Source organism: Rhinolophus sinicus, chromosome X (assembly GCF_036562045.2).
Source record: "Rhinolophus sinicus isolate RSC01 chromosome X, ASM3656204v1, whole genome shotgun sequence".
Lineage (NCBI taxonomy): Eukaryota > Metazoa > Chordata > Mammalia > Chiroptera > Rhinolophidae > Rhinolophus > Rhinolophus sinicus.
The window spans coordinates 110,848,538-110,861,645 of NC_133768.1; the positions used below are offsets into that span (position 1 = coordinate 110,848,538).

Here is a 13,108-nt window from a genome sequence, read left to right on the forward strand (position 1 = left end):
CCCTCCCTGTAGAGCTCCTCCCTGATCATCCAAGAGCCCCAAAGCGCAGGCAGTGTCCTTGAGGCTGGGGTGCAGGAGGCAAGCCCCCTTCCTGGGTCTCAGCCTTCCAGGCCACATGGCAGTATTTGCTTCAGGGATCATCAGGTCACTCTGTCACAACCCTGAAATGGGGGCCCCTCTGACTGTGCTCCAGCCCCCCTCTTTCTCGTGCTCACTCTCTCCTTGGCTGAGATCAGAGCCACCACCCCCATGACCTCGGGGAACACCAGCGTGCATGACCTCCCAGGTTAACGTCCACCGGCACCCCTCCTGACCCCACCTTCTGCCCACGTCCCCTGGGGTCTCCTGGCTGCCCTGCACCATCCCCACTGCTTGGTGGCCCAGCTCACACCCCTGTCCCTGGGCTCCCAGGCCTGGCCACTGGGCCACACCCAGGACACCTGGGTGTGACCTCTCGCTCTCTCTTCTGGCTCAGACTGTCCCTAGTTCCACCGTCTCAGCTGGGAGCAGTGAGCACCCATCAGGTGGGCACGCTGGGCCCATCACACAGAACAGGGACCTGGGTCCCCAGGCTGCACCCCTTGCCAGGGCCGCATCTGGGCGTCTCACAGGCCTAGGCCTGACCTCCTTATCGAATTCCCCGAGCTCTGAGCCGGCCGCTCTTCCTCCTCCCCTTCTCGCTTCCCTGCAGCCTCCGGGCTCGAGAGCCCTACCTCTGCGTTGGTTTGGGAGCCCGAGCAGCTGCATATTCTGGGACTTTGCCACCACCTCCCCCTGGTTCAACGCCCTTCAGCCCGTTCTCCACTCAGCACTAGGGGGATCTATTGTTCTTCTCCTTTCCCAGCATCTAATATTATATTTGGAAAATGGAAATGTGTGCTATAAAACCAAGCAATGTTCCATTTCCCCTCATGAGTAGTGGGAATACCTTATCATGTAAAACCCATGGCTCTAAAGGTCCAGGTTTTATATCGTTTAAAAAAAAGAGACAAAAGAAAAGTAGGGAGAGACAACGGAGAGAGGTGCCCAGACCTTGGCCACAAGCCAGCTGATGCCTGGCAGCCTGCCCTGAGCCGGGCCCCAAAGGGACAGGCCCACAATGGGCCCTGCCGTCTGGCAGGGTGGCTGGGGACAGAGGTTCCTTTCTCATTCTTCCCGAGCTGACACAGCCGCTATGCCAGCTGGCCTGGTAACTGGGGCTGACCCTAGTTCAGCAGCTCTGGGTCACCATATTGCAATGGAAAATGAGGTTGGAGGAACTGGGGATTTCTACAGTCACCTTTCCAGGCATGACTCAAACAGTGGTCCCTCCACACAATAATATTTCTAGTGGCTTCTCCCAGCCTTGCTTGTGGTGTCAGGGCCAGGGTCTGAATCCCTAGGGCCCAGTAAAGAGAAGGGGGCACCTTGGGGACATGGGGGCTGAGGGACTGGTGGGGGAGGGACCCTGCTCATCGCAGGCTAAGCTGATGGGTGGCAGAGCAGACAAGCCATTCTCCCGGCCTCATCCAGAACCACGGGAGTGGTGGGGGTGCTGCAGATCTGGTCGGAGAAAAGGCTACATCTTGTCACGATGGCCTCATCCATCTGTATGGTCTCTTCCAGGTCCCTGAAGCTATCCGAAAATGCCAGCGTGCTGGCATTACAGTCCGCATGGTGACCGGGGACAACATTAACACTGCCCGGGCCATTGCGGCCAAGTGCGGCATCATCCAGCCTGGGGAGGACTTCCTCTGCCTAGAGGGGAAGGAGTTCAACCGGAGGATCCGCAATGAGAAAGGCGAGGTACTTTCCAGCCCATCTGCCCTCCCGCAATGGGCTGCCTGGTTCTGTCCAGGGTTCCAGCTTTTTCTCCATGCCCACCCCAACCTCTGCTCAGCCGTGCCTGCCAGCCTGGCTCTGCAGTGGCTGTGTGCTTCTCCCCTCAGATAGAACAGGAGCGTCTGGACAAGGTATGGCCCAAGCTGAGGGTTCTCGCCCGATCGTCTCCCACGGACAAGCACACTCTGGTTAAAGGTAATGGAGTGAACTCATTCCTGCTCGCCCCTGCCCCTGCCCCTTCCAGATGTGGCATGGCGCTGGCTGGATGTGAACATCACAGCGGCGTGTTTCCTGCTCCCAGATACCCAAAGCAGAGCTCCCAAATGGGTCTTCAGGGCCGGCCTAACAACTGGGGCCCTCGGATCTAGACCTGTTGCTGCTGGAGAGAATGGCTTGTGTCTCATAGCAAGTCTCTGGCCTTCCCTGAACCTCAGTTCACTCACTAGGAAAATGGGGATAATAATTGAGATTCCCCCCGTCAAAGGGCTGACGTGCCAGAGCTCACCCCTCCATTTCTCGGGGCTAACAACATGAGTGGAAGATGCTGGTAGAGCTTGGCTTCTCATCCTAACAGATGGAGAAACTGAGGCCCAAGAGAGGGAGACATGTATCAAAGTCACACAGTGCTGGGCCTCTGCCTTCTACCAAATCATGCCATTCTATATCATCTCACTGACTGATGGACCTGGGCAGGAAGAGGCTATCAAGGCTCAGGCTCTTGATCCCAGAGAGGATGGGGAGCACAGAGGATTGGGGGCAATAGTCACAGTCAAAATCCCACAGGGTGTCCAGAGCCAATCGGCCCCCCACAACCCCAGGGCTGGTCACACAGGGCCCTACTCTGTGTTGCAGGGATCATTGACAGCACTACTGGTGAGCAGCGGCAGGTAGTGGCTGTGACCGGGGATGGCACCAACGATGGGCCAGCCCTCAAGAAGGCGGATGTGGGCTTTGCCATGGTAAGCTGCCCAGGGCCAGGCTGGCTCACCATGCCAGGCAGGGCCTGGTGTCTCGAGGACATTAGGTTTGTGCAGGAAGCTGGGAGCCAGTGTTAAGGCAAGTTGCAAAGTGCTGGAAGTTTCTGTCACATCCTGGCCACTTGGGCCTCCACAGGCTCTGACAGTGAAGGGACATGTGTGATTTGTTTAAAGGTATTTGGTGTGGTGATGCCCGAGGTGACAATGAGGATTGGTCACATGCCGAAAGGCTGGGGGAGGGTTGTCAATTGTGGACCCGCTTCACCCACTCCTGGTCCTGTCTAAGTGGACCTCTAGTGTAATCAGCAGAGTCCCCAGGCAAGCTTTCCCTCTGTGCTTCTCTTCTGTTGCTTATATGGAGCTTGTTCTTTCTGTAAAACCCTGACCCCGCTGAGTAGAGTGACCTGACGGGCACTGCCCTGGTGGCTGGCCCTGGCATCATGGCCTTCTGCAAGGAACTGTGCTTGGCCGCCGAAGGCAGAACCCCAACAAGCCCTTTTCCCCACCCTACTGAGAAGGAATGCCCTTCACTCTGACACATTCAGTGTGGCCCACTGTGGGCAGGCACCAGGGGTGCAGGCCAGTCCTTCCCAGAACCCGAGACACAGAGGGGGACCAAGCCCCAGCCCCTGGCCACTGCAAGAACCAAGCTGTCCCTGCTTCAGACCCTTGGAGCAGCAATACCTGGGGTCCTTCCCCAAACACCTCTGTGTGCGCCAGGAGGACAAGTCCTCGCTCTGCCAAAGGCGTCCCAGTCCGGGACTCAGGAGCTCCTTATGTAGCTACTCTAACATGCTAAGACCAGACAGAAGATCCATCGGTGGCCATGTGGTGCCGACACCCTCTTTGTTTATGAGCAAAACCATGAGCCAACCTGCCCTTTGTAGTGCAAGTATGCATTCGATGAAATGAGAGCTACTCCCAGCTGGTGGGGAGCCCCATTTGGAAGGAAAGGCAGGGAGTCAGCCCAGGTGGGCTGGGTGGTCGAGGGGAGGTGGGGCAGGGGCCCATAGACACTGTGTATGTGCTCCCCAGGGCATCGCAGGGACTGACGTAGCCAAGGAGGCCTCAGACATCATCCTGACCGATGACAACTTCACCAGCATCGTCAAAGCGGTCATGTGGGGCCGCAATGTCTACGACAGCATCTCCAAGTTCCTGCAATTCCAGCTGACGGTCAACGTGGTGGCCGTGATCGTGGCCTTCACGGGCGCCTGCATTACTCAGGTGGGCACTGGGGCCACCTTGCCTGCGGAAAACCCTGGGTTCTCCTTCCCACAACCCATGGGGTCTGCAGGAAGCAGCTGGCTCCCCAGGCCCGGCCTGCCCCATACATCTGAAACCCAGTGCCAAGAGCAATCCCAGGGGACCCTGCTGGCAGGAATGTGTGGGCTGAAGAGCATCCACCTAAGGGCACAGTTGGGAGAGACTGATGCTTTCTTTGCTGCAGATCTTTTTTATTGTGATAAAATTCACATACCAGAAAAATCACCATTTCAGAGGGTACAATTCAGTGGCACTTAGTATAGTCACAGTGTTGTGCAAATATCACCTCTATCTAGTTTCAGAAAATGTTTATCACCCCAAAAGGAAACCCCATCCCCATTAGTGGGCACTCCCAATTCCCCCTCTCCCAGCCCCTGGCAACCACCAATCTGCCTTCTTTCTCTACAGACTTGCCTATTCTGGACATTTCACATAAATGGAATTAAATAACATGTGGTTGTTTGTGGCCGGCTCCTTTCACTTAGCACGATGTTTTGAGGTCCATCCATGTTACAGCATGGATTGATACTTCATTCCTTTGATGGTGGAATAATGTTCCCTTGTGTATGGCTACAGCACATGTGTGTCTGTTCCTCCATCCGTGGGCATTCGGGCCGTTTGCACCTTTTGGCTACTGTGAAAAATGCTGCTGTGTACATGCACGGATGAGGCTTTGTGTGGGCCGATGTTTCCATTTCTCCTGGGTCTAGACCTACGAGTGGAAGTGCTGGGTTCACTGGGAACTCCATATTGAACCTTTGAAGGCGCTTCTTCCCCTTTTCCAATAGTCCAGTTCTCCCCATTAGTGAGTATCCAGAATTTGTCCCCCTTTCAAAGGTGTTTTTTTTTTTTTTATGGAGATAAAATTCACGTAGCATAAACTGTACCATTATAGCCGTTTTTACCATTTCTGTGGGTTGTAGTGCATTCACAATGTTGTGCAACTACCACATCTCACGGCAGAACTTTTTCATCACCCCTGTACCCACTGAGCAATCCCTTGTCCCCCTTGTCCCCTTCTACAGACCCTGGAACCACTCATCTGCTTTCTATCTCTGTGGATCTGTCAGTTCTGGAAGTTTCATAGGAATGGAATCATACAGTATGTGGTTCTTGGTGTCTGGCTTCTGTGAGTCTGATTTTTAACCAATGACTCAGAGGCAATGAGAAGGAAGGTCCAGGACAGAGTCTCTGCCTCTTCCTGCCCCTTGGGTGTGGGAGACCAGGAGGCCACCCCTGTCTTTCATAGTCTGGGACAACTGATGGGGGTTGTCAACCTCCTGCTAATAATTTGGACCACACCTTCTAGATCACTGCCACCAGGAGAGAGAAGAGGGGAGACTGGCAACATTTTCAGAGCAGGAATTGGAAAGCCCAGTGAAAACTCTCTGCTAACCTTAAGAAAAGATAGGGATGAGCTATCCCGTTTTATGGGAAGGTCGGATTTGTTGCATTTGCTCTTGAATGAAATTCCAGTGACATTGACCCTGAGCTGAGCTTCTTCACAGGAGCTGGGGGTCGGTGGGGTTTCCAGCCCCACGTTGGGGTGACTGCCTCCTCTCCACAGGATTCTCCTCTCAAAGCCGTGCAGATGTTGTGGGTGAACTTGATCATGGACACATTTGCTTCTCTGGCCCTGGCGACAGAGCCGCCCACTGAGTCGCTGCTGCTGCGGAAGCCGTATGGCCGGGACAAGCCCCTGATCTCCCGAACCATGATGAAAAACATCCTGGGCCACGCGGTCTACCAGCTCACCATCATCTTCACACTGCTGTTTGTGGGTAGGTTGGCCCCAGGACGCACCGCCCTGTTATTAGCTCTGCAGGCTGCGACCCTGTCTGGTGGTGGAAGGCAGAGATGAGCAGCCAGGGAGCCCATTTCCAGTGAGGACTCCTCGGCCCTCAGCTCCCTGCTGTCCCTCTCTGGGTATGCCCCACCTGGTGTCACAGGCCCCTGAGCTGCTGAGAAACTGTCCGCTGCTACACAGAGCAGGCAGCATGTGTCATCATAAACTGAGACCCAGATCATTCATCCACCCGTCTGTCCACTCACCCCATGACTATTTGTCCAGAGGACAATGACTAGAGCACTGTGATAGAAGTTGTGGGAGCAGGAGGACCAGCAGAGAAAGGGGAGAGAAGAGGGGGGATTAGAGGAGGGGAGGCAGAGAGGCAGAGGGAGGGGGAAGAGAGGGGAGGGAAAAGAGGAAGAGAAGGGAGAAGTGGGAAAGAAGGAGCAAGGAGAGAAAGGGTAGGGAGGAGGAGGGAGAGCAGAAGGGAGAGGGGAGGAGGGAAAAGGAGGAGGGGGAGGTGAGGGGAAAGAGTGGGGTCAGGAAGCAAGAAGGGGGGAAGGCAGAGGCAGGAGTGTGGACAGCAGAGGGAAGGACTGGTGGGGAGAGGCTGGGCCAAGGGCACTCAGAGAGAAAACTGCAGGGCCCCCAGACACGGAAGGCACCGAGGCCTCCAGCACACCGGCTGCTTCTTGGAAGCCCAGCGCCAGTGGCAGCTCACCTGTCCTTTTTGGAGCTTTCTGTGATATGGGGGTGGGGGTGGGGGGGTGGGGGGGGTTGTTTGTTTGTCTGTTTGTGGCCTCTCTCCCGTATACCAGGGCGCTCTCCTTGTATCTGCTGACCCTGGACCATGTGGTGGCCTGGGTCACTGTCACTGTCCTCCAGAGCCTGGTGAGGCTCAGTTTTCAGCACACATTCTTGGGAGCAGATTTAACGCTCAGTGTGCAGGCGTCCCAGTGCGGGGACCCCAAATGGCAGTATCTGGAGTTACTGTGAAGGAGCCTTTTCTGATTTCTTGGGAGCAAAGCCTGCCATGGTCTGCCTGAGGGACTAGCCCAGCTGCCCTGTCCTAGGGGCAGGGTGAAGAAGGGCTGGGCTACCCTGCACCCTGCAGCCTCGACTCCTCCCCGGCCCACCCCCAGCTCAACCCAGCAGGCAAATAACAGATGCACCATGGGTGTGTCTTCAGTTCTTCATTCCCGCCCTCAGATTCCGGTGCCAGTCCCTCAGCTCCCAGGTCCAGCCCTGGCCTTGGCTGGCACCCCGTGGGGTGAGGGACTCCTTCCTCTCCCCTTACAGTCATCACTGAGGTTCGGGCCTGTGCCCTCACATGCCCCTCGGCTTGCAGGGGAGCTCTTCTTTGACATCGACAGCGGGAGGAACGCGCCCCTGCACTCCCCGCCCTCGGAGCACTACACCATCATCTTCAACACCTTCGTCATGATGCAGCTGTTCAACGAGATCAACGCCCGCAAGATCCACGGCGAGCGCAACGTCTTTCACGGCATCTTTGGCAACCCCATCTTCTGCACCATCGTCCTGGGCACCTTCGCAATCCAGGTAGGAGGGGCAGATCCTCCCTTGGAAAAGGAGGAGGAGCAGGGGGCCATGGCCCCCCACTACTGGCCTCTGCGCGCATAAGAGCAGGCCTCAGCCTGGTTCCACCTGCTGGGGTGCAGAGGGGCTCCGTGGGCCTTCCTCAGAACTGACCTTCTCCCGGGTCCCTCCAGGTCTGCCACTGCCATTTCTAGCACTTGATTCCTTGGGGGGAGGCCACCATAACTCCAGAAGTTTGGAGATGCCGTGTTCCCAGGGCTGACACAGTGCTGTGGACAGGCTGGTCAGTCGGCTCTCCGGGAGGGGCTGAGCCTTTGAACACAGGTATATTAATAGAAAATGTAACATCTAGTGAGGCCCACAGACCAGAATACGTTGTTCCTCACAGTTTTCAAAGGAGGGGGCCTGCCACGCTATGGGGGACCATCTGGGGAAACACCTGGGTTAGTCAGGAGGCAGTGGGAGAGCAGGAAACGGTGGGCAAGAAAGAGCATTTACTGTAGTTTCTGGGGAAGGAACGATAGGTGAGGACTCGTCAGTGTGAGTGATTTCAGGGTGCTGGGGTGGAGGGCTGTCCCTGGTTGTCTGGAACCTGGCCCCAGGTAATTAGGGCAGGGGACAGTGGCCTGAAGTGTCAGAGCCCAGTAGCGGAGGTGGTTGGGCTATATTTCAAAAGCTCACCTCTGGGTAGAGGCTTTCCCTCAAGGAGGGGGCAATGAGGGAGCAGGAGGCCCAGGCAGGGTGACTCGGGCGTGTCACCAGGGTGTCCAGAACGAGGCAGGTCCAGCATATGGAGGATAGATATTAAAACATCAAGTTTACAGAAGCTGGAAATGTGGCTAATCTGCTGAGGCCCAGCCAGAGGCCCAACTGCCTGGGGGAACCAACAGCCCCTCTGAGTCTCTGAGCAGGGTGCTGGAGCCAGGCTGCAGGGCAGGGTGGGCTCCGACTGCTAGAGGACAGTGGCATCATTAGCTGTGCTGGCTGGACCTGCCTCCCTCCCGTCCCTCTCCTGCAGATTGTCATCGTCCAGTTTGGCGGAAAGCCCTTCAGCTGCTCCCCCCTGTCCACGGAGCAGTGGCTCTGGTGCCTGTTTGTTGGCGTTGGGGAGCTGGTCTGGGGACAGGTGAGTGTCTGCCCTGTCAGCCTTCCCAGTCCTGCCCCCTTCCCATCTACTCTGCAACAGCACCAGTGACAAGCACAGGCCAGGTAATCGTGGGTGGCCCCAGAACCCCTGCCCTGGCTCCCTGCTCTGGAGCCTCAGAGCCTGCACCTGGGAAAGCATGCTACACGTTCAGGTGGGTGGCGTCACACAGCAGGGCTCAGACCTGGGACGTGCCACCACCCCTGTGCAAGGCCACAAGCAACAGTGTCAGCAGAAAGAAGGCAAAGGGCCATGGCTGGGATGTCACAGGGCCTTGGCAAAACCACCCATCACTCCCCTTTCCAGGATAGGACCCAAAAATCATCCCTCAAAACTGGGTGCCTTGGAAAATCCCCACATATTTAAAAACAAACCACACCCTGCTAAATCCTCCAAGGGGCAAAAAGAAGATCTTGAGGGAAATGAGGAAATATTTAGAGCTGATAGAAAGTGACACTCTGACACCTTAAGTTCTGTGGGCTGCAGAGGGGACTTCACCGCACCTGGGGATTAAGTCAGGGAAACAGGTGGGGTGTTGGGGCTGCTCAGAGCCGGGCCAGCGAAGGGGGGGGGGCAGCCCAGGCTTCTGAAAGCATTCCTGCAGAGTTCTGGAACACTGGCGTAGGATGTTGAGTGCAGAATCCACTTTGTCCTGCGTCTTACTTGCCTCAGCCCACCACAACGAATGCCACAGCGTGGGCAGCTTAAGCAGCAGAGGTTATTCTCTCATAGCTCTAGAAGCTGGAAATCCAAGATCAAAAGTACTCAGGGCAGGTCCAGGAGACACCAGGCGAGAGCTCCCAGGTCCTCTGCCCGTGGTGTCATGAGGACAGCACAATGTCCCCAGCAACGGTGTTTGACAGCACGCACGGAGAGTTGCCACCACAGAAGCTCCCCTGAGCGGTGGTGTCCAGGGACTTCACTGGAGTCCTTCCTGTGGGCCTGGAGTGCCTACATGGCTGACCCTAGTCATCAGTGTCCGGCCCCTGGAGGGCAAGCTCTATATGCAGCCCACGCCCCCACCAGAAAGCCTGTGTCAGCATAGACTACCTGACACAACCCTCGGCCCAGGTAAACCAAGAGCTTCTCATCGAGCAGGACGTGCCAGGGGCCTAGAGGTCCCTTCCTAGGAACTGGGGGCCAAGGCGAGAGCTCCTTCTGGTAAGGCAAATCCCTTAGTGCACACACTATGTGGGAAGGTTGCACCAGCTGCTCCTCTGGCCCTCTGGCTGGCTGGGAGACAAGGAAGGAGGAGCCACAGTCATGCACGCTGGGGTGCTCCAGCCACCTCACTGCCCCCTCTCTGGGCAATCCTGCATGCCCAGCTCCCCAGGGACTGCTCTGGTTCTGCTCTCTTTCATTAAACATGGAAAACAATGCCCTCCAGAGGAGAAAGTCTGGCTCTCCCTCTGGAGGGTGGGATTTGGCACCAAAGATGGCCCAGGCATGCAGCCTCAGGGACAAGGAAGGGCTGTCCAGTCCTGGGGTCGGGGTAGGGGAAGGACACAGACACCAGCCTCTGCCAGTGTCAGAGGGAGGCGAGCAGTCTGGATCCCTTCCGGGCCCCAGCAGAGCTCCTGCCCTGAAAGGCCCAGTCCTACTCTGATGGCACTTCTGCCTGCCGTCCCTCATCTCTGGCCCTCCAGGTCATCGCCACCATCCCCACCAGCCAGCTCAAGTGCCTGAAGGAAGCAGGGCATGGGCCTGGGAAGGATGAGATGACCGATGAGGAGCTGGCCGAGGGGGAGGAAGAGATTGACCACGCTGAGCGGGAGCTCCGCAGAGGCCAGATCCTCTGGTTCCGGGGCCTCAACCGGATCCAGACACAGGTAAGCTGCCACGCCACTTGGCTGCTCGGCCTTTCCTGCCTCGAGAGGGTGGCAAGCAAGCAAGAGGCAGAGAGTGGGTGAGGTGAGCCCGAGACTGACAGGATGACCTTTGGTTCTTGCGGCCACCATCGCACAGGTAGTTACTGGTGTCCCTATGCTATCCCCAGACGTGCCTGCTGGCAGTTGTGGCACCAAGGTGGCCTGTCCCCGACACCCCCCTTAGAGCCCAGGTGGTCCTCCCCATAGTGGGAACAGATGTCAGCTACAGGTGTGTGCTGTGGCCCGTGGCTGTTTCTCTGGGGGATCTGAGGGGGATGCTGGGCCTCGGCTTATTTGTTGGGAACTGCCCCAGGTCACAGAAAAGTGATATTCTGGGGTTGAGCTAGATATGTATTTCAAGTGTCCTTAGCGAGCTACCGTTCATTGGGTTATGTTGTGTATTCTGTGGAAAGATGTCATGTGGGAAGTGGACTCTGGCCACCGAGTTGGTCCTTTCTGTTCACCCCACTCTCCAAATGTCAGTGCTGCAATTCTATATAAAGTCACGCAGCCATGATGACCGCCCAGCCGTAGGCACTTGCCGAGACTTCACAAGAGCTTGCTTGCCAGAGCCAGCCCTGCTGTCTATCCCCAACTATTCCTGGCTAGCCTTCTTGCCAGAATGTTCCATACTTGCTGTCTCTCCATGTTTTTCCCACACACTCACTTGTGATCCCATCACAGCCTAGCCTCTGCCCTCAGCGTCCCAGAGGTTCTCGCCAATGTCTGCAAGGCGTCCTCCTGGCTCCTGGGGTCAGGCTGTCCCTCCTTCCTTCCTGCTTCGAGGCTTCTTCCCAGCGCCCTTCTGGAAGTGCCATCAGCCCTGCTCTCCCTGGCGGCTTGCTGTCCCCTCTCCACCTCGCTCTCTGCTCCTCGTCCTCGCTTGCCTGGCACCCCTGCCTCCCGCTGAGACATCGGTCCACCCTGCTGTGGCCCTCACGTGTTGAAAAGCCCACGGACCCGGGGGCGCCGGACCTAGTAGGGAAGGAAGGAGGAGCGGGTGAGAGCTGCCCCACCTGTGGGGGATTCTGCCTGAGCCTCAGCCCTCCGCCCCGTAGGGTCACCTGCAGCACTGCGATCGGCTTCTCCTTTAGCCCCTGCCCACCCTCCCCACGAGGCCTTGTAGACGCTGGTCTCTTCTTGGCCAATTCCTAGTGCTCCTCACTCACCACCTCCTCCTCCGCCCGGAGTGCCGCACCCACACCAAGATGCCCCACAGGACCCATACTGGGCTTGGCCCAGACCACAGGCCCTGCTGCCCCGAGCCCACCTCCTCCAAACCCCTAGCTCCTGACCAATGGCTTAAAAGCCTCAGGGCCATCCCACATCCTCTTCCTGTCTCTCTGAACAACTGCTGCATCAACATCATTCATTGGCTTGGCTCTGCCTCCTCTAATGCACGTCCCCAATCCAGCCACCACATGCCCTGTCCTCTTGGCCCAGCCACCAGCCTCTCTCCCTGGACTGAAGCTCCCTGCTGCCCCCGCCCCCCCCCCCCAGCCTCCTCTCAGCATGGCCACCCAGTGACACCTGTCACTCCCTGCCCCTCCTATGCTTCCTACTGCCCCACCTCCAGTCCAGGACCCTCAACCCCACTGCCCCTGACCTAGCTCCAATTGCTTCTCTTCCTGGGGGTCCCACCGGAGGGAAGGACACCACTATGTACCTGCCCTGGCCCTTCTCCAGAGTCTGTTTAGGCAATTTCCTGCTGTGGGCCCCTCAGCCTGGGGCAGGACCTGAGACCGTACCTCTCCCTGGTGTCTGCCTCAGCCTGTCACATATCACCACAAGCTTGTCCCAGACTCTTCCATGCAATGCACCCAAAGTGCCCTCCCTTGGCAGCCCGCACCTACACCACCCAGGGCACACGGCTCATCAGCTGCTCCTGCACAGCCCCCGGGGAGCTCATGGGACTTGGCCTCAAGGCACCCCTCCTGTCTTCCCCAGACCCCAGCGTCAACTCTGGCCATGAACTCCCAGCCTCCTGCCCACTCTGCCAGCCTTTGTTCAGCTCGACCCTTCCAGCACCACTCTCTGCACTGTTGCTTATATAGCCTCTCTCCCTGTCCTTAGGGTGAAGTCCAGGGTCCAGACCATAGCCTTCAAACCCCTGCCTTTTGGCATCACTTCACACGCCCTGCACCCCTGTAACCTCCGCTGCCTTTCTAGACGTGTGCGCTGCTCACCCACGTCGCTGTGCCTCATGCTGGCCACTGTCTGGGCTCCAGGCCTCCCCAGCTCTTGCTGTGAAGCCTTCTCAGAGTCCACTCCCTTCCACCACCATGGACCCTCAGCCCTCACAGACCATAGCACACACAGTTATGGCACTTATTTCTCCCCATGGCCAGCCGTCTGTGCGCCCAGCCCAGAGCGCTGCAATCAGTGAGGAGCATAATGCCCCAGGGAACTTTCCAAAACTGCTGAGTCCAGGGCCACCCCGCAGAACTCGGGATCTTGTAGGGCTGGGGGAGGTGGCACCAAAGAACTCCATGTTTAAGGAACTCCCCAAGGGTCCAAGGGACTTCTGCAGTGGAGAGGCAGGAGGCCAGGTCTCTGGCTCATTCCTCTTGGCGTTCTGAGCACCTAAGCCAGCGTGGCCAGGGAAAAATATCTTAGATCTGAAAGAACACCGAACGCCCTATAGAAGAACAGGAGTAGCCTTTGTAGCCAGATGTCCAGGTCTGCC

General features: G+C 57.3%; 1 protein-coding gene across 11 annotated transcripts in view; it reads left to right on the forward strand.

Annotated features, from left to right (window-relative positions):
• The window catches only part of ATP2B3 (ATPase plasma membrane Ca2+ transporting 3), a 69,073-nt gene that overhangs the window by 39,328 nt on the left and 16,637 nt on the right, over nucleotides 1-13,108 (forward strand). For all 11 annotated transcript variants that reach the window (XM_074323939.1, XM_074323940.1, XM_074323931.1 and 8 more), the window contains 8 exons: nucleotides 1,606-1,785; nucleotides 1,929-2,016; nucleotides 2,674-2,780; nucleotides 3,834-4,025; nucleotides 5,632-5,845; nucleotides 7,202-7,413; nucleotides 8,429-8,536; nucleotides 10,201-10,383. In XM_074323939.1, the coding sequence (XP_074180040.1) occupies nucleotides 1,606-1,785; nucleotides 1,929-2,016; nucleotides 2,674-2,780; nucleotides 3,834-4,025; nucleotides 5,632-5,845; nucleotides 7,202-7,413; nucleotides 8,429-8,536; nucleotides 10,201-10,383 (1,284 nt within the window). The remainder of the gene's footprint in view (nucleotides 1-1,605; nucleotides 1,786-1,928; nucleotides 2,017-2,673; nucleotides 2,781-3,833; nucleotides 4,026-5,631; nucleotides 5,846-7,201; nucleotides 7,414-8,428; nucleotides 8,537-10,200; nucleotides 10,384-13,108) is intronic.